The sequence below is a fragment of the Pterocles gutturalis genome, unplaced genomic scaffold (assembly GCF_000699245.1).
Source record: "Pterocles gutturalis isolate BGI_N339 unplaced genomic scaffold, ASM69924v1 scaffold7455, whole genome shotgun sequence".
NCBI classification, from domain to species: domain Eukaryota; kingdom Metazoa; phylum Chordata; class Aves; order Pterocliformes; family Pteroclidae; genus Pterocles; species Pterocles gutturalis.
The window spans coordinates 104667-128060 of NW_010138166.1; the positions used below are offsets into that span (position 1 = coordinate 104667).

General features: G+C 41.2%; 1 protein-coding gene across 1 annotated transcript in view; it reads left to right on the plus strand.

Annotated features, from left to right (window-relative positions):
• LOC104468662 (neuron navigator 2-like) overlaps positions 1 to 22065 on the plus strand; it is a gene marked incomplete at both ends in the record, with an annotated part of 107574 nt that extends 85509 nt beyond the window's left edge. Inside the window, 6 exon segments of the mRNA XM_010082880.1 lie at positions 8707 to 8845; positions 13631 to 13934; positions 14842 to 15538; positions 19234 to 19701; positions 20716 to 20781; positions 22021 to 22065. Coding sequence (XP_010081182.1) covers positions 8707 to 8845; positions 13631 to 13934; positions 14842 to 15538; positions 19234 to 19701; positions 20716 to 20781; positions 22021 to 22065 — 1719 coding nt within the window.
• Positions 22066 to 23394: the final 1329 nt, after the last annotated feature.

Here is a 23394-nt window from a genome sequence, read left to right on the forward strand (position 1 = left end):
CTGTTTTGGTGAAGACCAAAGGATGTCAGAGATGAGAAGAAAGCTTTGCTGTTCCAGTTGGGATTCGTTTAAGTATCTGTAATATCTGAGAGTTACTAGAGACAACTATTCTGTGATTAAAGTAATGAACGAGGAGCAGTTTACGGGATTTGTTAATAAAGGATGCCAGATAAACTTAGCAGAGGAAGAAAGGATTAAGAATACTTTGTGAGTATCTTTACCCTCAGTTCCATTAGGGATAATATATACTTTGGTTTTAAAAAACCTAAATGATTCTTGTCTAATCTTCAGCAAAGATAATGACATCTGCAGCTTTGCATTTATACACATATGCATTGCAAAGAGGTTGACTGTACTCTAGGGTGCAGACATACCAAAAAGCAGAAGAGTCATGTTTCTATCTTTTATTTGCCACCAGACTAACTTAATATAGATAATAGTCCAGCTGCAAAAAGAAAAAAAAAAATTAATGAACAGCCTTTTTTCATTTTAAAACACAAACATTTGTGTTAAATGATGCCTTTCCCAAGTGACTTTTATTATTAGTGTTGTTCTAAATTGCCAGTTGTCACATCTCTAAATTACCAGTCCTCTGTGTTGCTATAGTAACACCGCAGCCACTAAAATAGACTCTAGTGTAGAAAGGCAAGCTCAGACTGCGACTCATTTATTTGAAGGTTTTGGCAGCAGAACGTCTCCACAAGGTCTTTATTTTATAACCTTTGAATACTTGCATTTTAACTCTTTCAACCAAAAATACTGCGTTGTGCTAAAAGATGCATTTTATTTAAGATAGGGTACCCATGCTGAACAGAGTTCACAAGTACACGGGTACAGTTGACTTCTAGCTACTCTTCCCTCTCTTTGATTTTTGGGCCAAATGATTGATGGTTTTCTTGAGGTGAGGCTAAAAGAACAGCATGGTATTGTCTTCTCCACTTCCTCCATCTGAAAGGCTGCCCATCTCCTTTTCATGGCGCGATCCCTCATCAGTAACCTGGACAACAGAAATCTACCCTGGGAAATGTGGTTTCTTGCTTAGTGAACAAATGTGTCTGTAATAATGGGAATGGACTTGTGTATTCCCACTTGGCTGGACATCAGTGCGCTGGTCACTGCTGGTCACTGTATAAACTACAGCAAGAGTCAGTGTTTTGTGTGTGTCCCTGTTTAAATAACAAAATACGATAAAAGCTTTAGGCTCTATCTTTAATCCCTTCTCCTTGTGCATATTACTTTGATATACTCTTAATTTCATAAGCTTGGAACTTTTTTCCCCAATCTGTTCTCTCCATTTTGCGGTCCGATTCCCTGACTTTCAACTGTTTGTCAAATTCAGCTTATCCTCACTGTGGCCTTACACCTGATAAATGTTTCAGCCTCAGACCACCTTCCTCTAACCTCAGTTTCCTTATTCCAACCCCCCAGACTCTTCACACATCTACTTATAGTGTTTCTCCTACCGACTCCGTTCTCCTTGCAGTGACCCTGAACCAATCCCTTGGTTCTTCACCCCGCCGTGCGCTCCCTGACCTCTCACAGTAGTCTTCTAACCCAAAGCTCCAGTGCTGCTCAACTGCTCATGGCTATCCAACACCACCCTGTTTTCCATCACCTATGTTATTACTACCATTCCTCTTGTATTTCTACTATTTCTCCTTCTTGGGGTTCGTGCATCGTTTCCTTCTTTGCGCCCATCAGCATGCAGGAGACTCCATGAACGATGAGTCTACATGGGCTATCAGTGACCAGCTTCCCCGTTCTGACTGTCTTACAGGTTTTCTAATGTTTACAGGTTATGTTTATGCAGCATCTAGCGGAAGGGTGATTAGTGCCTCTGAGCACTACTGCCCATGGTAAATAGAGCTGGTGGCATCTCCCATATTAGAATGAAGAAATCCCACGTGTATGGCAGAATGCAGAGATCTGGGAAGAATCCTGTCAGAAAGTATTTACATTAGGCTAAAATTAGAGTTTTGAATGCTAACCACCATAGATTTTTATCAACCGAATATATATAAATACCCATGTGTACTCGAAATAAAGGGAAGTAATAAGCCCCTTGTAAATAAGAATTATTGTGTTTAATCCCTACTTGGATAAATCTTATATATCTTGTCTCATTTTCATAAGGTCTTTATTGGGCTAGCAAACCAGTATTTTCAGTACCATTTGTATTGAAATTGTTTTTCAATGCCCTCCCCCCCCCAAAAAAAAAAAATTAACAGTATTCCAAATATTTTATGTTAAAAAATTTGGGGTAAGTCTCCTGCTGCATTCTTACAAAGCTATAGTTGTTTCAGCAGTCAGGTTGTTGAATCCCTCTATAAAAGCAGAGCAGGAAATACGCTTTTAGAGAGACTGGTCTTTGAGCTGAGATCAAATCCTGTCCTTTAGTACCTTCAAGCACGGGGCTGCTGACACGAGCTTTTGCTTCATGCACTACGGTAGGTGATCCGGAGGCACCAGTCTGCCTGCTGCACTGCCATCAGGTTACAGCTTTTCACAGATGACCCAGTCCCAGCAGAAAGTCTTGACCTCGTACTTTTTCAGCACTTCAGAGGTTAATTTTGTGGAGGGATCAGATTTCTTTCTAGGGGAAGTTTCTGATGATCACCTTGTAGCTAGGCTTTACTTTCCAGTGTCTTTCCGAGCTGCTGGATGGTGAGGGCTCTGGTGGAAAACAACCTTGCTCCAACTTCTTTTCAAGTCTCTTCCTAGACAAGTTACGAGCTGTTTTATTTAGGGGGGGGGTGTTGGATGGTAGCCTAATGAAGGTATCAACCTGCAAAATAAATCTGAGCCCCTTCGCTGGAATTCTGCATGGGAGACAAGGTGGAGAAGTGCTTTGGCCTGGGAATATTGCAAGGTAAGAGGATTTTCTGCACTTTTGAAAGCCTGCAAGTGTGCTGTGTTACACCTCTGTGTAAGTCGGTTTAATTTTTTTTATGCTGGCAGCAGTGGAAACACATTAGGTGATGGAGTAAATCCTCCCTGCGCTGTTTCATTTGAGTCGCTGTGTGCTACATGAAATCAGTATGTTTTTAATAGTTTACAAATATTTGAATAACATCATAGGAAATTCGCCGTGTGAGAACTGACAGCTATTACTGTATTCGGGTTTTCTGGCTTTAATTCAGGATTCTGTGAGGTTTTATCGTCTAATTATTAGCATCTCATAGGTTGCAATCTCAGCAGCTATCTTTCTGCTAGTGTTACAAGCTTTTAGCCTCAGAAGACTGTGGGGCTTTGTTATATTTGAGCACTGTAAGTTTGCTTTCTGTGCAAAGGAGGAACCTCTGTGAGAATGAGCTCACTCTGCAGGGAAACAAAGGCGTGTGCGGGGCTCTTTCAGGCCATATCACAGCCCAGAGTGCCCTTGCTTTTTAGGACATAATGTGCAGTTCTTATTCTCACTTCTGTGCAAATTTCTGTCGGCTTCCTGATAAAACTGTTTGGCTGGGTAAGGTTAGAAGATCTTTTTCCTTTTTGCAGTTTCTTTTGAATAAACCTGATTTTAAAGGCTGACATAAGCCAGGAGTTATTGGTACTGCTTAGGATGTTGCAGCTCTGCTAGAGAAAAACCTTCTTTCAGAATTGGTAGTAGCTGACATCTTGCACCTATCTCCAGATTACCACAATAAAGTATTTCACGTGGTTCTGTATGTGTCTGTTCTTTAAATCACTGTTTTTCAGTGCTTTAGCTTCCTGAGGGACAGTGCTGTGCCCTGTGATCAAATTAACACCTTTTATTGCCAAGTCCAGCTTTCTTTTGAGACATACGTCAGCAGGCTGTAATGCTTTCAGAAAGACAAATTTAGTGTCTTTCTCCTTTTTTCTGATAGGGAGAGAGTGTGCAAACCTGGGTGTTACCTTTGTCTCCACGTGCTTAGCTGCAGCAGTGAGAGGAGCAGATGTGAAATCTGTGTTTTGCTGTGCACGGGTTTTTGCAGCAGCTTTACAGCGTATTCCGAGTAAGGAGAACTTCAGCAGTGACTGTCAGTTGCTTCAAGTCTTCATGCGTGTATAGCACTGCGTCATTTTGTGCCTGCACGTTTCTTGGTTGGGATTGGAGCCTGCAGACCTTTTAAAGTCACTTAGTGGAGTTGCAGTGTTAGGAGGGATTAAAACAAGACTGGGGAGCAAAGGAGCCGTATTTGTATTCTACCTGCCAGCTGCTGGAGGTTTGGGCTCTGTGGGTATGTTTAGTAGCCACCTTTCCCTGGGTGAGGCTGCCCAGTGGTCCCAGTTGGCCATTTGTTCCTGGGGAGCAGGTGGGTGAGTGGCCCCAGCTGAAGGGCAAGTGACCCTGGGGGGGGGCGCTGGGGACAAGTGGCCCCAGGGGCAGGTGGGTCCGGCCCCAGGAGGCTTTTGAAAGCCCACTCATCAGCAGGGAATTTAAATGCCTTTTGCATATTTTTGTTTCCATACTACTCTTCATTCCTTTCCTTCCACGTTTTAGTTACATCAGTCCTGTAAGAATTTAACTAATGTGTTGTTCTGGGTGTTTGAGCCCGTTTTTATTGTGTTTTGGAGCCTCTGATGAAGCAGGCTGCTGGGTACCAGTAACTGCTGGGGAGCTGCTGAGCTCTCACCAGCTCAGCCCAGTGCCGGGGGAGTGTGCAGGTGGAAGATGGGCGTCAGAAACCACCTCTGTGTTTTCAGCAAGCGCCGCTCCTTCTTTAAGTCGTCACTTAAATAGTGCCTTTGTACGAGGAGATGATGTGATCCCGAAAGTATCTGCTTTGGGGGGAGAAGAAAATACAAACTGTGAAGTAAGGCAAGGGAAAAGTAGCAGGCGTGATGTGGTGTTCGGTTATCATCGCTCTCCAGCCCCTGGGCAGGGCACCTTGGAGGTTTTGGGGCTGGGCCTTGGCGAGAAGGAGGAGATGGCACGTAGCGGGGGTGATCCACACCGCGGTCCTTGCCAGGGAGCTCCTCTGGGACCTGGGGCGGTCCGTCCTCCATCCCCAGCAGCTTTGGGTTGACCTCTGTGGATTTGTTCAGTCCATCGCTGTCGCATGCAGGCTGTACATTCACAGGGATTTATTTTCTGAGGGTTTGTGCGTAGACAAGGATTTCTGACTTTCACTAGAAGACTTTTCTCAGCGCTTCTAATTGTCTTGGAGACAAAAGTGTAACAAACAAAAAATATTTTTTAACATAATAACAACTAAGATTTAATGCTGACTTTATTGTGATATGAAGACACTGATTATTTTTTTTTCACCCATGTGTATCAGTTGGAATCACTGGAGTCATACAGAAATGGTCAGGGATAAGCATCCATCCCATGGCCTTCAAAGCTGGCCAGGGCTGCTCTGTGCACCCAGCGTAGGGCTGGTCTGTAAACTGCTTTATAAACATAGCAAGTCCTCAGACAGAACGGTAAATGTGAGTGCACACCAAAAACGTGGTTTGTGGATCGTGAGTCCAAGAAAAAAGGGTCGGTAGCTGGTTGGAGCTTTTTACACTGGATTTTTCAGATCTAGCTGGGAGTCTGTGTTCCTCCAGCACCTGGGTCAAACACAGTGCCTTCCCCTGGGGCTGTGCAATGCCAGAGGAACCATTGTTGTGAACCATGGCCAAAAAACAAGTTCCACCAGTCAAGTGTTTTACAACTGAATAGGGTTGTGCTGGCTGCTGCATTTAGTGACTCTGGACAGGGAAGGACTGAAGGGTCTCTGAGAAAAAGATGTGCGGATGCAGAAGATGCCATGGGAATTTCTGCTTTATAGCAGGAGATGATGAGTTTCATAGAAAGTCAGATTGCTTTTGTGAAGCTTTAGGGTGTTTCAAATGGGAAACTCCTTGAGATTAGCTGGGTTTAGCAGCTCCTTATGTGTGTGTGCTCAGCTGTGTCAGCTTGGTCAAATTCCTGGTCAGATGTTAAGGGAGAAAATAAAATCCAGAGTTATTTTTATAAGGTTATTAGCACTGATATAAAAAGATGAAATGAAAAGAGCACGTGCAGTTTTCTAGCTTCCACAAATCTTTTCTTACCCAGCCTTTTTCAACACTCACTGAAACTTTTATTCTGTGAGCTATTTTCCTTTACAAAGAGATACTTTAAATGTAGGTCCTGAAACGTTATCTTGGATGAATTCTAAACAGAGCTGGACAGAGAGCTGCATTTCAGCTTGTTGGCAGTAAACCGAATAGTCACTAAAGATGAAAATGGTCTGAATAGCTCACAGCACGCTTTGAGCAGTTAACTGCACCAAAAAATGGCTTTAAAAGAAGGAGATTCTGCTCCAGAAAGAACAGCTGGAAATGGTCTCTCTTCATTCTGCCGGGTTTGCTTTTCACTTTTCATGGTCTGGCTTTACAACGTGTTTCAAGGTAACAGCGCTGTCCCTGGGCTCCACCTTGGGTTAGAAACAAAGTGGTTTATTTAAAAATACCTATAATGAGATGTAATGGGAGGAGAGTAACTGAAAACATGGAGAAGGTGGGTGATTAATAACCATGTAAAGTATGTTAATTAAAGTCACTTCTCCTAAAGTAAATTTCCACCCATTCATTTGCAAACAGTTATTTGTCACCTTTTGTAACCGTTTGAAAGGAAAACCATGCAAGGATATCTGTATGGTTTTTGGATTTCTGACACAGTGATGTCAGTATTGTAGGAAATCCCAGAAGAAAACAGTGGAAACTGTAGTATTTAGTATCTCGCTTTATGGAACATTTACATTTTATTGGCTTTTTTATTTTTCTGTTTAATTCTTTGAAGATTCTGTGACGTTTCAATCATTTTACACCTTGACCTTTTTTTTTTGTTGTTTTTTTCTTTTGTTCTCCGATCAACTCATAAATAGTTAAATTTTTAGGTAGAAGAGGATAATTACTATGTTTCCACTTGAAATATTGTAAAGCCCCAAGGCTCTGTCTTGGACAAATGTATTTTTCAGCAGCTCATTGTAATTTTGGTTTTGACTGAAGATCCAGCAGAGTTAAAATCCACACCCATCCGTAGAGAGCGATGCATTTTCAGCCGTTAACAATAGCTTTATTTAGTAGTGCTTTAATGACTCCTTTGCTTTGGACTTGCAAAGGGAGATTTCTGTAGTGGGGGGGGCTGTCCTGGGGATTGCAGGATGGTTTCGTGTGCCATCCGAGTTGACAAAGAAAAGCCAATTCCGTGGAGGATGATTATGCAAGATGGAAAAGTGCTGATAGACTGTGGAAAAATACAAGTCTGAGCCGAACCGCTTTGCAGACCTGTTCCAAAAAGCTGCTTTGAGTAGTTGACTTAGTGCTGTATGTGGGCGATCTATAGTAGCAGCGTTGTTAGTCCGCATTAGGGCGAGCAGGCTGAGATGGGGAAGGGAGAGGAGGGTGCTTAGGGTGCTTGGTTTTGTGGAGAGCAGGAGGCAGCTTTGTGGGAGTTTTTAAGTGATGGTGGTGATGGTTTTTAAGTAGGTGGTTGTATAATTTTCATCTATAATGCACTTCTAAGATTTTCTGGTTTTTTTTGTAATTTTCAGTAATCAAAGTAGAGTTTCAGGTGATTGATCAAATAGAGGAAGGAAAGCCCAAACATTTCAGCTTCAGGTTATGGTTGAGTAGACTTCTGCTGACATCAGAAATTATTAATTGCACCAGCTAAATTACAAAGATGTTATCGAGGCTCTGGGAGCCAACAACACCGTAATTAGGAGGGCTGTTAAATTCCCCATTCTGCTTCCTTGCTTTTGACTTTAACCATCAAGGCACTGGATCAAGGTAAAAAATGAACTAATCTATGTGGAGGGCTTGGGGTTGTTTCAAGAACAATGTGAAATAGAGATACCTCAATCTGTTAACAGGTGCTGTCCTCTGGAGAAGCTGCTGTCTTCACAGAGCTCCTTACAGGGCAGTGTTTCAATCCCAGCTTTGTTTTTCTTTGAGATGGAGCACTTGTAAGCCAGTTTATAAATCTCTTCCTCAAGTAGTTTATTTTTATGGGCGTTTTAGGAGTGGAGCATCTGGGCTTGACTTTTAGATCATTTTGATTCTGTCTGTTCTAACACTCAAATCGTTTCAGACATGGACCTTTTTAGTGGGTGCTTTGTGTGTCCTAAGCTTCCAGTTTTGTGTTTCTTGTTTACTAGAAAATGTTGAAGCTATCACACGCTGGAAGAAGGTAGTCCTAAACAGTAATCTGTTAATCGATCTCCTTGAAAAGGATGTGTTGTACAGCTCGGGAGGGTTCTGTGTCATCTTAACAACTAGACTTTCAATTACTAAACATTCCTGAGGCTGGTGATGCTGTCGATGGTAGATGCAAGTTGTTGCCCAGGTCTGTGTAACAACCAGGTATAAAAGATTGCTTCAGGACGGATTTTTTTCCTTGCATTTAAGTTCCATCTCTGCATTACAGCTTAGCAAGTCAGTGCTACGCCTACCTGGGACTGCAGGCATAGATTTTGAGGGACACTGTAAAGTTTGTTTACTCATACAAACTTTCAGTGAGTCAGTAAGAGTTGCATCGTTGGTGCTGCCAGCTTAACGATGGCATATATTGGGCTTTGTGGCAGCTAGATAGACAATGAGCTGTATGAATTTAGACTTGAGCTGCAACCAAGATAAGTTAGGGGAAGGAGCGTACCGTTTTCGTTTGGCAACCACAAGTAGGATAAGGCTTGTAGAAATAATACTTTTCCTTTTGAATGATGTTTTGTCTTTTGACCCTTGTTTTCTACCTTTGTTGTGCTTTTTCTCCAGCTGGGATGACAGCAGCTCTGTCAGCAGCGGGATCAGTGACACCATAGATAATCTCAGCACTGATGACATTAACACTAGCTCCTCTATCAGCTCCTATGCCAACACACCTGCCTCCTCCCGCAAAAACTTAGATGCACAGGTAAGACTTCTGGTTTAGACAAGTAACATTGATATTTACTATTTTCTCTGTGCAATAGGTATAATTGTTTAAGGCTGGATGAACTTCAATAACAGACAGCCTTCAGTACGGACAGTGTCCCTGAAAAGGCAATGGCAAGCAATAGTGACCACGTTATCATATGTGGCATTTTACCAGTATTTCCTCTATGTCATGGAACCCGTGGCTGTGGTGGTGTGGCAACAAATGGCTTCTGCCTTCCTAGCAGCGCTGCTGTACAGAAGACGTACATCAGTAGATGGCATTTTTTTTTTTTTTTTAGCTCTAGAGAAGGTATTATGTTTTTTTTTAAAGAAAAAAATTTAATTAAGTCAACATGAAAGTTTAAAGATTATTTACACTTCCATCGGAAATGTAAGCGTGCTAGGCAAATGAAATAGATTATTGTAGACTTCCAGGGCTCAGTGTTACTGCAGGCTTTCTATTTTTGGCAGCATTTCATAGGAGGATAAATTTTACATCCATCAGCAGCATGCATGTAGATCTTTGTGCTCAGACACCACACATCCAAAGAGGGTAAAACAAGTGAAGGTATCCAAGTTTCTCATTCCTCAATTAGACTGAATAGTACAGAGACTTGTGGTAATGTAAACTGATTTTTTTTCCCCAAATTTTGTTTGGAAAAGTATAGGACTATAAGTCCAGCTTGGTCTTTGTACACCCACCTGCTCTAGGGACTGGGGTGTAGTGTGTCAAAGCAACCGGGATGCTGTGGCTTGGCGCTGCGGCAGGTAGAGGAGAGGGCTGTAGGTATGACCTTCTCCTCTGTTGCTTTCCTTTTATTCTTCTCCAGTCCTTTTCATGACTGGACCCTAAATCTGGTTTTAATATCAGTTTTAATGTAGACGTGTGGTTGCTGTGAAGTGTTACTCTGCCTACAGGACTGTGGTGCAAGCATGTATTACTCTTTGTTCCCTTGCCACGAGGTGCATATTTGAGCCTACATGAAAGATTTCCAGTTAGCCTCTGGTTGTGTATCAGCCATTGCATGTGTGCTTGAAACTGCTAATACAAGTCCTGTACAAGTTCAGAGGAGTTAAGATCTATGAAGTGTGTTGTTCAGTGTGTAACAGAGAGAGTAACACAGACAACTAGAAGTATTTCTTGACAATTGTTACTGCCTCAACATTGTAATACTGTTGGGAAAAAAAAAAAGGAAGAAAAAAGGAGACGTGACTAAACATTAACCTACGGAAAAAAAATAGAAACTCATTTGACTTCTATCTTCTGATGGATCAGATTCTTGGAAACACCTCTGAGAGATCAAAATCTGTGTTGACGAACTCCTCTTCCTCCTCCACAACTATTACAGCATCCAAGAGAGTGCAGACGTACACCAGGAGAGAAGCAGCTGAAGCTTGTACAGGCAGTAGAGCATAGGCACTCAGAGAGAAAGCTGGGAGCCAAGATGTACAAATTGTGTTTGAAGGTTTTTGATTTGTGTCTGTGACCTGCTTCTCCCCTCAGTTTTCATGGCTGACAATATTTGTTCTAGGTATTACCATTATCTGCAAATGGTTATCCATAAAATACTTTGTTTTCATTCGAACGGAATATCCAAGTTTTGGAGTGATGGAACCATGCGTAGCTTGCAGGGTTGATTTTTTGCTGCCCAAAGTAGTCCTCCCAGCTCACAAAACAGCAAATGCTACATACGTGCCTTTTCTGTCTCACCTGGAGTACAGGATGATGGCCTGGGCTCAGGTTTGCGTTCCACTGTGTGGTGAGCCACAAAGGACCAGCAGATGTCTGCAGAGGGATGGGGACTTTTCTCCTCAGGACATCCGCTGCTGGGGCTCTCCTAAGTAGGAGGCACTTCACTTTTAAGCTGCTGTGATTCTGCCACATCTTTTTGAGGTGGTACAGAAATTGAATTTCAGTTAATTAAAGAGGGAGCTTGAAGCTAACACATGTGCAATTGGGAGTCCAGACAAATAATACAGCAACATCCAAGGGAGAGAGCCCTAGTGTGTCCGTGTCTGCTGATAAAATACAACTTACAGAACCATCTGTGCAAAGGAAGAAGACATGCTTGCAGTAGAAAAAAAGTCTGATAAGGAATTGATTTTCAGAGATTAAGACAACTTCTCAGTTTCATTGGAGCAAAGATGGGTTTGGTCTGTTCACGGCTTCATGAATAGATTTACAAAACTGTAGGGATAAGTTGAGAAATCCTCGTGGTGCTGCTACTCCCAGCTCAATTGGATGGAAGGCTTTGCTCCCAGCTCATGTCCACTGTGTCTCGCCATGACCTCCAGCAAACAATATTTCCACTTTCACCCACTCCAGGCTTTTCGGGCGGGTGGAGTTTCAGCTGCAATCCCCAAGCAAGGTTTCACCATGTTTTGGTTTTGATTCCTTAGTCATGTTTCTGTGCTGTTCTCAGTGTTTACCGTTAAACAGAAACATCTCTGGCCAGAGGGCTTCAAGGGTGGATGTGCAGCGTTTCAAAGGCTGCGGAAAAACTTTGGCTGTGGGTGTAGCAGTGGAATGAAATAGAAGAGGGCAAAGATAGAGGACTTCTGGTAATGCTGTTTTCTCTGTTGAGACTGTACTATTCTTACAGATGTAAAGAAGGGGAAGTAGAAGGTACAGGAATGTTTCATAGTCAACTAAAACCTAGAATAAGCCCTTTACTAGCAATTAAGTGTATTTCTTGCACTTGAACACTGACGGTGTAAATATGCAATTCCAGACAAGATATTTGAAGCCAGATACTGATGAGAGCACGTGAGGGATGATGTTGAAGTGCTTTTGTTGGTTGATTATTTGTTATTTCTCGCCTGTGCTCTTACAAGGTCTGTAAACGCAGGAGGCGTTTGCACGAAATGAGGATTTTAGAGAAATATGGGACATAGAAACAGTCACAGTGTGAATTTCTTGCACACCTACTAATGGGCATAAATAGAAAGGTGACCATCCCCAAACCTTGCAGCTATATGAAAAGAAGTTAGAAAGCACTGTTTCATTAAGTCTACGCTGAGTTGCTTTCTTTAAATGGAGACGCAGGGAAACAACATTTGCATAACATATGGAGAGTACAAGAAAATTATATCTAAATCCATAATTCAGCAAACGCTTGTTAGTCTGATGACTCAATATGCAGACAGATAACCCAGGCCCTCACTCTTTCACATGACTGAAGAAAGACCGTTGTGCTGTGTGGTGTCAGCTTTCACATACTGATCGCTTAGACCAGTTTTTCAGGATTTAAAAAAAAAAAAGTAATTACAGTAAAAAGCAGAGGAAATTAAACCCCAACACCCCTAGATTCTGTAATATTAATGGTGTGATCTGGTGGGAAAAGCGCTTAGACTAGTTTTTCAGGATTTTAAAAAAAAAGTAATTACAGTAAAAAGCAGAGGAAATTAAACCCCAACACCCCTAGATTCTGTAATATTAATGGTGTGATCTGGTGGGAAAAGTCAAGTCATAAACTTGAAATTTACTTTAGGAACTTAAACTATAGCATTTTGCTGAAGGCGTGGTAAAGGATCGTGCGTCCTTTCCTGTGCTGTGCTTCTCTCATTATCCAAAGGGGGTTACAGGCTGTGGGCTTTATAACACTTTGGGGATATTTAAAATAATTTCCTTTTAAGTGATGTTACCATTTGACTACAGCACAGTGCTGAGCACATTCAGCTTCTGCTGAGGCCTCAGGGAAGAGATGGCACTCAACATCTTACCAAAATTCACCAGCTCTTACTTGGGAGCTTCATGGTCAAGTGTGGAAATGTCAGTCTCTTTCATGGTACTGTGGTGGTTGCAGAACACTTTAACTATGAATTTTTTATGTGGATCAGGGTCAAATGGGTGGATATTTGTCATTTGTGCCTGATCGCAAGATAGTTGGTTGTGGTGTTACAAAATGTGCCCAAATTAATCAGCAGCACTTGACAGGACAAGTAGAATTCTGCCAGAGTGATCATTAGCAATAGAAAATGCTAATGTGTGGGGAATATATATATATATATAGGGTAAGAGATTAATAAGCATTTCTGAGAATTTGGCAATGGCTTGCTAATGAGAAAATTCTATATTTGACGTTAAACTTTGCAAAATTCTCCATAAAAGACTGGCAGCACAATCACTCTGTGCAATGAATAGGGGAAAAAAACAGTTTGCAAGAGTTGAATATAAATTAAAAACTAAGGTAATTTATGTATTTAAGTCAGTCTTGAGTATTGTTAAAAACTTGTTGGGGATTCACTTTTCTTCAGTTCTTGGGTGTCCTTCCACTATGTTAGATCAGAATGAACAGCATTCTGCATCTTCCAAGCTGTTCAAAAAGCTGCCTCCTCGTGCTCTGGAGATCAGATTGCCAGACAAGAGATAGGAAAGCAGCAAGAACAAAGAAAAGCTGGCTGCACAGGTTTGAAACAGTTTTTTGGCATTACAGTGAAAGGGTTCATCAGAAATTTGAGATGGTGGATTATAAATGTCATGGAGCTGAATATGTCCTTTATAAATCAAGTGGGGGGTTTTTGGTTGGTTTTCTTCTTTATTTATTCTAAGGTGCATGGCTGTTACGGTTTTTTTGGGTTTTTTTCGTAGTGTATTGAAAAAAATGTCATTGCTGGGTTTCATTTCTTGCTGTGGCATTTCGTTATCAAACGCCTGTTATGTTTGTTGGTACTTACAGATGACTGCTGAGTTTGTTAATTGGTTTGATGGTTCTCATTTATGAAGCTGCTTAAAAGAAAGGCTTGCTCTGAAGGTTGTACTGCAATTCTTTCCCTGTCCTAGACTGATGCAGAAAAGCATTCCCAGGTTGAGCGGAATTCCTTATGGTCCGGTGATGAAGTCAAGAAATCAGACGGAGGATCCGATAGTGGCATAAAAATGGAGCCAGGATCTAAATGGAGGCGGAATCCCTCTGATGTGTCAGATGAATCTGATAAAAGCACTTCTGGTAGGAAGAACACTGTTATTTCACAGACAGGCTCCTGGAGACGAGGCATGTCAGCTCAGGTTGGCATTACCACACCAAGGACTAAACCTTCAACCACCTCAGGCACATTAAAGACACCTGGAACAGGTGAGAAAAGGTGTAAGATATAAACAAGCCCAAAAGTGTGTTCGGTATGAAAACAGTTTAAATACTTTCCAGAGGCAGAACCTGAACTTCAGGTAATCCTGTCTTTATTTTTAGGTATTGTTTTAACCTATGCAGCATCCCGTATGTCCACATTTCTATTTCTGTTCATTTGAAAATGCATATTTTGGATTAGTACACTGTGCAAGTTGTTTTCATGACAACTCTAGTCTTAAGCCAAGCGATTTTTTTGGCACAGTATTGCCATATGAAGAATAAATAACAATTTCAGCTTTGGAAGTCGTGGTTAAATTTAAGAACATAGGGTATGTTTGGTTGAAATTTTTTTTTTTCTCCCCATACTAAACCAGCATGTTAATTTATACTAAACACTATTTAGTTCTGGATTTTCTTATAAATGTATTAGTGATTTTAGGACTTGCAGATGTGTGAATGAAAATTGATGGAATTTGCATAATCAAGTAATATAAATTAATATCTCTCCTCTTATTTGATCATGTACGCAATTGTACATGAGGAAGTCAAAGTCAGACACTTGCTTGAACAATGCCTGTTAGGAAGATTGGACTAATGGTCTAACACAACTTCTGTCTAATGATAAAAAAGGATCAATCTGTGGCAGCTACAGGGGGAAACTTCTTTTTTTTCCTTATGTGTCACTATTACATAAGACTGTTCTGCTTTTCGTATTCTTGAGGGCAAACACACCGCGTACTCTCTCTGGCAAGTCTGCATGTATAACTCACTAGAGTGGCATGTAAGTTTAGTGCAGACTAGATCATAACGTTTAACCCCACTCTGGTGGCTAACACGCTTTTGCTTTTCATGCTGCTTTGAGTTTCATCATTTGCTTGATGTTTTCAAGTCATTAAATATTAGAATTCTTTTTCTATTTTTGTAGGGAATGACGCCAAGGTATCAGAAAAGGGTAGACTATCTCCTAAAGCTGGACATGTTAAACGTTCCCCATCAGATGCAGGACGCAGCAGTGGTGATGAATCCAAAAAGCTTCCCACAAGTAACTCTAGGACAACTGCTGCTAATGCTAATACATTTGGATTTAAGAAACAGAGCGGGTCAGCCGTAGGCATGACTATAATCACTGCCAGTGGGGCAACTATCACCAGTAGATCGGCTACCCTGGGAAAAATCCCAAAGTCATCTGGACTCATGGGTAGGACCACTGGTCGGAAGACTAGTGTTGATGGCTCACAGAACCAGGATGATGGCTACTTAGCACTTAGTGCCCGAACTAATCTTCAGTATCGTAGTTTACCCCGGCCCAGTAAATCCAGTAGCAGAAGTGGAGCTGGGAATAGATCTAGCACAAGTAGCATAGACTCCAACATAAGCAGCAAGTCAGCCGGGTTGCCTGTCCCTAAAATGAGAGAGCCTGCCAAGGTAATCCTTGGGAACTCTCTGCCAGGATTAGTCAATCAGACTGATAAAGAGAAAGGGATTTCGTCTGACAACGAAAGCGTGGCCTCATGTAATTCTGTTAAAGTGAACCCTGCATCACAGACTGCTTCTAGCGGAGCTCAGAGTACTCACCAGCAAGGAGCCAAGTACCCCGATGTGGCCTCTCCCACTTTGCGCAGGTAGGCAATAAGTTCGTTGGTTGTGCAATGATGTTAGTTGGAGCTCAATGATCAGGACTCTTCGAGCCCAGCCTGGCTGTGTTTTGTGGAGCACTATTTAGTGTCCTACATCAAGGTCTTTGTATTTACATTTAATTTCACATAAACAGGTTGGCCAGTGTTGTAAATGCTCAGTACATCACATGACAGCAGACAAAATTTTAACATTTGGGAAAAAAAACCTGTCTGGCAGAAAGTTTGGCAATTGTGATGAGAGTCTGTTTGTTACAAAAATCACACCTAAAGGCTTTATCCATGCAGATATTGCAGGAATAAGAATTTTGTTACATGAAGGTTACTGAAGAGTTCTTGCACCAATGTATGTGCAACAAGCCTGGAAATATACTCTAATGGCAGATCAAATTATAAATTGACAACAGGAGAGTTATTTCAGGTTTTTGTCCCACCGTACATAGATTCCCATGCCAAACCCAAACCAATCTTTCAGTTGTGTGGATTAGGCCAGTGTATTGCGAGACTCATAACATCAGATTATTCGACTGTGTAGAAGAACCCTAAGTAAAGTTACTGTCTAAGCTGGGTTGAATTTTCTTACTTTTATAGTATTTTTTTTAATCTAAAATCTTATTTGTCTTCTATTTCTCGGCCACTACCCCACGCATTATTTTAACATGAACATTGAGCTGGTCAGGAATTAATTTCTTGATGCAGTGTGCATCAAAGACTTGATATTGGTGAAATGTTCTGTTAATATTGTTTTTCAATTTAATTTGACATTGAGTAGCTTGTCTGTTTCAATTTGCGGTGTTTTGCATTTCATTTTGTCTTGACGCCCATAGTACCCATACAGTTACGCTACATCATCCTGCTTCCAGTGATGTGAGAGAGCCCCATTCCATCTGAAGCACCAGTGCAAGCATAGTGGCTGTGATGGCAGCTTACGCTAACGCTGTGAAGAGTTGTAAATGGTTTCTTTTTAGATGGGTGGTTTTATTGGAAGAGCCTATGTGAGGATAATTCAAGAGAATTCCTTTATTTTACTCCTGGTTATCATTAGATAAGCCATGTTCTTTAGAACATCTAATTTTCCTCAATGGCTACTTCAAAATAAAAATTCCAATATACCTTTCATTTCTATAGCATACCTCATGGGAAATGCAGACTTTCAAGTGTTGCAAGCCTCAGGCACAATAAGCTTGACATTTGATTGGAATTTTTTTTTTATTATTAGAAAGCCACATGGTTAGCCATGTAATTGAAATACTACGTTAGCAATACATGACAAAGAGAGGACACTGAGGCTCAGTTTAATTGTTCCCCTATTTTGATTTACAATTGCACTCTTGAATTTTTACCAGACTGTGTAAGTAGTCATGTATTGAAATATGTCAGAGTTAAATTTGGCCTTGTCTTACTACTGATTTCTAGGATGACAGTTAAAAAGATTTTGAGCTTAATTTTCGCAGTCAGTTGAGATGAGTTGCATACATTCTTTTTTGCATATTTCCTTTTGGACCTTTATTTTTTTAATATTCTGCAATAAATTAGAACCAAGTTATTATTATACAATAAATTAGAAACCTTTGTAATAATATAGATTTATCTATAAGTCTGCGAGCATACATAACTTCTATGCTGTCATAAACAGTGAAATTCTATAATTCTGCGATGAGGGCAGTCACTGTCTCTGGTCTCTCAGTATTCCCTTTAGCTCCAGTATTACATACCTGGCATGTCCCTTAAGTGAAACCATTGTTTGTCTTGATGCATTTTATTATTAAGTTGGGCATTCGTGCTTTGCAGTGTATAACACACTGCTGTTCTGTTAATGGGAGACGTGCGTAACCCAAGAGCCAGCTCAGATACATCAGTCCCGTGTCAATAATAGTAGAAAGGGGCAAACAGATGTCCTTCCTTTTAGGGCATGTCCTTTCAGAGTTGATCTCTGTATTGATGTGACTGTCTTGCTGGATTTGGATTTTCTCTGGACTGAGAGAAATGCTCTCCAGACCACATCCTCTTCTGAAGGCGTTTGTTACACGGTTGTGGTTCAACCAGACACTGCCTTTGGCAGCAACAGCACTGCAGCATCCTTTCAGTTGTGTTAGAGGTGCTGTGAAACAGTTTGGGGAAGACTGCGTAGCTTAGAAACAGCTTGTAAAACTGTTGTGTGGGTGGTTTGGGTTTTTTTAAGCTCCAGGATCTTCCCTCTAAGCGTACAGTTCCCCAGTACACCTGAAGAGGTGGTGTGCGGTGGCAGAGAAAAAGTATTGCTGCTGAAGGCCACAACCTTAACTCTAAATAAAACCTAAAAAGTCTCTAAAGCCCTGTAGGAATGGGTTTTATCGTTTGAAGGCTTTTGCGTGTCTAAGTCAATGCCTCGTAATCAGTGAGGTGTGATGTGGAGCCCAGGTGAACAGAGTCTTTCAGACCTGTGCTGGTTTGTGGATGACTCCAGTGGTCTCTCTACATCAGGGACTGAGGGGATCATGGCACACGTATTAAAGCGATGCTGGATTATGAGACAGATGTAGGTGGGCATCTTAGCCTGATCCAGCAGAGTTGTCCAGTTGCTTTGTGGCAAGTGTACAACAGCAACCATTCAGTTGAGAAGTGTTCCAGGCACCTTGCCCAGGAGCTGTAAGTCTTTAGGAGCTCTTGTGTAGGAGGGCTGTAGTCTTCTATTGTGAGGACTGCAGTCTGATAGATACCTGCTCTGAAAGATTTCATCGCCAGTACTCCACACCTTTGATAAGAAAATACAAATCCCTATAGATAGCTGTGAGGAAAACTCAGGTTCTGAAGGCAGTTACAGGAGCTAAGTGGCAGAATAGAAGAAACATCTTGGGATGGACGTTTGAAGCTCGAGTCAAAACCTACGCTTCCTTCATGGTTTTGAGGGTTGGTTTTAGAATGATTGATAATCTGGTCTTAAACATGTTTACTTCTAAGACACTTCTGCACTTCAGAGAACATTTCCCACTGACTGTTAATGAGGGAACTAAAATCTCTTCTTTGTTGACAGTGCCGTTGCATCACAGGCAATGGTGGTGATGCCAGTTGGAGGAGCTGCAGTCATCCTCCTCCAGCTGGGCTTTTGTATCCCCTCCCTTGCACTGGTTCTGGCACTCAGCTAGTCTTTTACTGAGCCAGTTCCAGATGCCAAACCAGGTAAAATATCATTCTGCACTCCAAAAAAAAGGCTTCCAGCCAGCTTGGCTCCCGAAATGAGACAAACCTACATTTGATACCAGTAAATATTTTTCCTGTTACATCCCAGCAAATGCTGCTTCTGTGCAGAGCATTTGGTGATGTGCACAGAATTCACCTGAACAAGCTTTCAACCTCTGATATTCCACACTTTGGATTAATCAATGCAGTGTTTCCCTGGTATCCTTTTTCCTTAAGGAGCAGAAGATAATAGGGCTGTGTTTTAGCTTTGTGAAAGTATTATTTGATGTTTCAGAGAAGCAACACCTAAGATAGATTTGAAGCTATTGTGATTGTCTCTGGACTTTATTGAAGGCTGTGTGAACACAAGGAGATTCATAAATTTATGGTTGTCTGTGTCCCAGCTAGGATCATTTGCTTAACACTGGTTTTCTGAAGCTAAGATGGTATGCGGTCTTAGATATAAAATATCCTTGCGTTTAATATTCCATTTTATCTATTTTTCATATTGTCTTTTTTTACAGACTTTTTGGTGGCAAACCTAGTAAACAAGTTCCCATCACAACAGCTGAAAATATGAAAAATTCAGTAGTCATCTCCAATCCTCACGCTACTATGAACCAGCAGGGTAATCTTGATTCTCCATCTGGCAGTGGGATGCTGAGCAGTGGGGGCAGCAGTCCTCTGTATAGTAAAAACACGGATATGAACCAATCTCCCCTAGCTTCTAGTCCCAGTTCAGCACATTCAGCTCCTTCCAACAGTTTAACGTGGGGCACCAACGCAAGTAGCTCCTCCGCTGTTAGCAAGGATGGCATTGGGTACCAGTCCGTCAGCAGTCTTCACACCAGCTGTGAGTCCATTGACATCTCTCTGAGCAGTGGAGGTGGGCTGAGCCATAACTCTTCCAGTGGCTTGATTCCAGCTTCTAAAGATGATTCTCTGACTCCCTTTGTCCGAACCAACAGTGTTAAGACTACATTGTCTGAAAGGTGAGTAGGTTTTGCTCTCGTTTCCGTTAAGCTTGTATGTGTCTCAAATGTGAGGTCCTGGCAGCTCTAGCCAATGATACAGATACAAACCAAGTTGTGCTTCTGACTAGATAATACCAAATGGTATTACTAGAACATACAGAGAAGCCATTTGAGGCAAGGAGCCCAACTCAGAGCAAAAGGATGGGTTTTTAATATGCTCTGGTAGCCAGTGTGACAACTTTTCTTACCTACCATGTTATACCTAATATTTGCATTTTGCATCATATATTATCGTTCAAAAAAATCTCCTGTTAGTCGATGTGATAGTGATATTCAGAAAAACCTCCATCATTATTATCATTTTGATTTGAGAAGCCAACTGTTCCTTGTTAAACTTCTTGTTTATAACATTTGACAAACTGGAGGTCATGCTGAAAAGGGACGTCCCTGTCTCCCTAGTCACTTGATCCCTCCTCAGCCTCTCCCTGGTGCCCTGTCCCATCTCCAGCTGCAATCTACGCTGTTTCGGTACAGGCGTTTGTGTGAATGCGCAGTAAACCTGACTGGATGATGGATCCAACTGAAAAATGATCACCTGAATTGTATTTCAGACTGATCAGTTCCCAACTCTTTACACGATGAGATTCATCGGTATCTGTGGACACAGAGTAGGAGCTGGGAGGAGGGAACGGGACTCCTTGTTCAGCATCAGAGCCGTGTTAACGGCCCATGGAGCTAACATCGGGATAAACCAGACAATGACTTGCAGTGCATGCTCTCTGAGGGACCTTGTGTAGAAGATGGTAGTACCCCTGCAAGCACTGGAAATCAGCTCTATCCTGATGTGTAATCGTGTAGTCAGGCAGCAAAGTTTTTGTAGTTGCATCTCAATGGAGAAAAGTGCCATTGAATATAATGTTCTGATGGTTCGGGTTTCTGTTTGTGTTTTATTATAACTCCTTTCTGTTCTCTCCTCTTTTCATTCTAATATTCCTTCTCTTGTTTTCTGTCTCGTTGGACTGATTCTTCTAGCCCTCTTTCTTCCCCTGCTGCTAGCCCCAAATTCTGCCGAAATACTTTGCCCAGGAGACAGGACAGGTAATGCTGTCTCAGGACAGGAGTACGCAAAAGGCTGTAGGTTTTGTTGCCAATCTTGGTGAAGCAAATTGTGTTGTGAGACTGTGCTCGGTTGAGTCCTCTGCTGTGTTCATCGTCCAGGTGTGAGCCGACACAAAGACATGCCAGTGAGAGTCCCCTCAAACACCCCATCTACCTACCTAAATCAATCTGGAGAATGGCATACGGCAGAGCTGGCGTGGTTTCGGTGTTGCTCTTGTTACTGGGAATATCTTTTGGTTTGTGGGGGTATTTTTTTTCCCCCCTCTCATTTCTTCACCAAAGGCAATTTGAAAATCTTGACCTTTTTTTTCTACTAATCTAAACTCTCACTAGCATTTCAGCATTCCTCTGGCATGCTGCTTTTCCCACAGCCTTTCAGGCCTGTCCTTTTTGTCGTGAAGTCCCCGTGTCATTCAGTGTCATCAGTCTTTTAGTGCAGTTTGGCTCGTGAGTGTTTTGCAGGGACTTGGGTACATCCATCCTTATGAAAACAAATGCAAAAGTTGGGAAAAGATGACCCGAATCCAAATATTGTAGCTCATTTTTGCTAACTGCTGTAATTTTAGCCCCTCCCACGCTATAATTTAGCTATAAGGATTGTCATTAAATGAATTAATTTAAGCACATGGATATTTTCTTTAAAAACAAATTAACAGACTCCACTCAGTTACAAGTTCATGAGTTGTAAAAACATAAATATTTGAGTTTTGGATGGCTAATAATTTCATTTTACTTTGCTAATGGAATTTGAGCTAAGATTTGAAAATTTAGACAGTCTGGGCTCAATACTTTTACTGCTTTACGTTGCAGCTCCGTAACAGTAATTGGCTGCCTTCCCAAAATGGTGTCTGCTGAAATAAATAATGGGAAGGTGGTTTGGACTTGAAGATTCTCATCAGTTTTCAGTCTACCTCATGCCCGCTGAAAAGCGTATTTTTAAGCATCCATTTGACGTTTAAAGAGCCATTTTTGTTCATTGTGGGTAGGAGAAATAGCAAACCCACATAGTGAACAGATGAGGTTCATTGGCATGGTACCAGATGCATGTTTGTGCAAATCCACGCCTGGGTAAGGAGGTTTTTGCATGTTTCTGTAGGAAGGCCCCAGCACCTTTTCCTCTGAAAAGGTGTGCAGATGTTTGTCCGTCCTTCTTCGTCCTGATCTTGTTCCTTCCCTTTTGTTCTTCTCTGAAGTTCTTTTCTTTTAACTTTTCTGCAGCGACCCACATCTTGATAGGAACACTTTGCCTAAGAAGGGACTCAGGTATTGGTGTTTCCACCCAGTTTAACAGCTTTTGTTGTGGCTTTGGAGTTTGCTTGGTGTCTCTGTTTGTGGCTGGTGGTGGTGGTCGCAGTTTGCAAGAGGTGGCAACAATCTTTGGTCCGTCCTTTCTTTCTTTCTTTAAATCCTCAAAGAAGGCCATTGACCACTGTGCTTTTTTTCCATCCAGTGGCTTCTCCGCTTGAGCAAGAACTGTGGCTTTTGCTGGCTGAATTGCTGAAAAGCATCTCATACCGTCACTGGGCTTGACTTGAAAACAATAATTTTGCAGCTTGTATGGCTATTACATGGAATGACTTGAGATCATTTTCAAACCCCTGGAACCTTAGTGTTGATATACAAATAGAAAAGATTTTCAATATCATGCTGAACCTTTTAGGATGAGATTGGATATATTCATTTTAAAAGATATTTGCTTCATAGTGCCTAAATATACAGGGCTTATAGAGAGAACGTCTACTCTTCAAGAAAAAAAAAAAAAAAAAAAAAAATGCCTAAATATACACGGCTTATAGAGAAAAAAAACACAAAATCCCCACACTTTTGGCAATTGTCTGCTAATAAATTTTGCCTATCTGTAAGGTTGTCATTTTTATAATTTAAAAAAGAACTCCACTGCAAAAGAGTTTTCCATTGATACAAGCAATTCTAGCAAGATAATCAACATTAGGTGTGTTAATTAAATGCTTTAAGTGTTATGGAATTTACAGAAGTTATCTTAGACAATTTAGAAAATTACAAGTTCAGGATTGCTTAATATGCAGCTTCTGAGATCAGTGACTTGATGCCTGAAAATTGTGGCTGCAGTTTATTCTGTGCTATGCATGTTTTGTTCTTCATAGGCAGACATTAAAAAAAAAAACTGCTGCAAAAATAATCCTTAGTGTGTTAAAATAAAATAAATATGACTGTTTAAAGCCCCTTTCTTAATAAACTGACAGATGTGCAAAGTCTGAGATGCAGATAGTCAGGGACTGTTGTTGTAAGTGTTGAGGCATAAGCAGAAGAATTAATCTATTTTTTGAAAGTTGTTTGTGTTTCTGCAATGTGAATTATTGTAGTGGTCATGTTGATTTTAGAATAGTTTTAATAAGTGATATCTTACTGTAGAGTATTTAGCTGGAGGGAATCTAATTAATTAAATAGATAATATCAACTAATAATAGGCTCCAAGTGTTTAATTTTTGGAAGGAGAGCTGGTAACTCATAAATATTTCTTAAAAGCAAATGGCATAGCATAAGACAGACAGTGAAATCCGTCAGCAGACGAGTGTTTCCATGGTGCTCTTTCTGTTGATACCTGTACCCCAT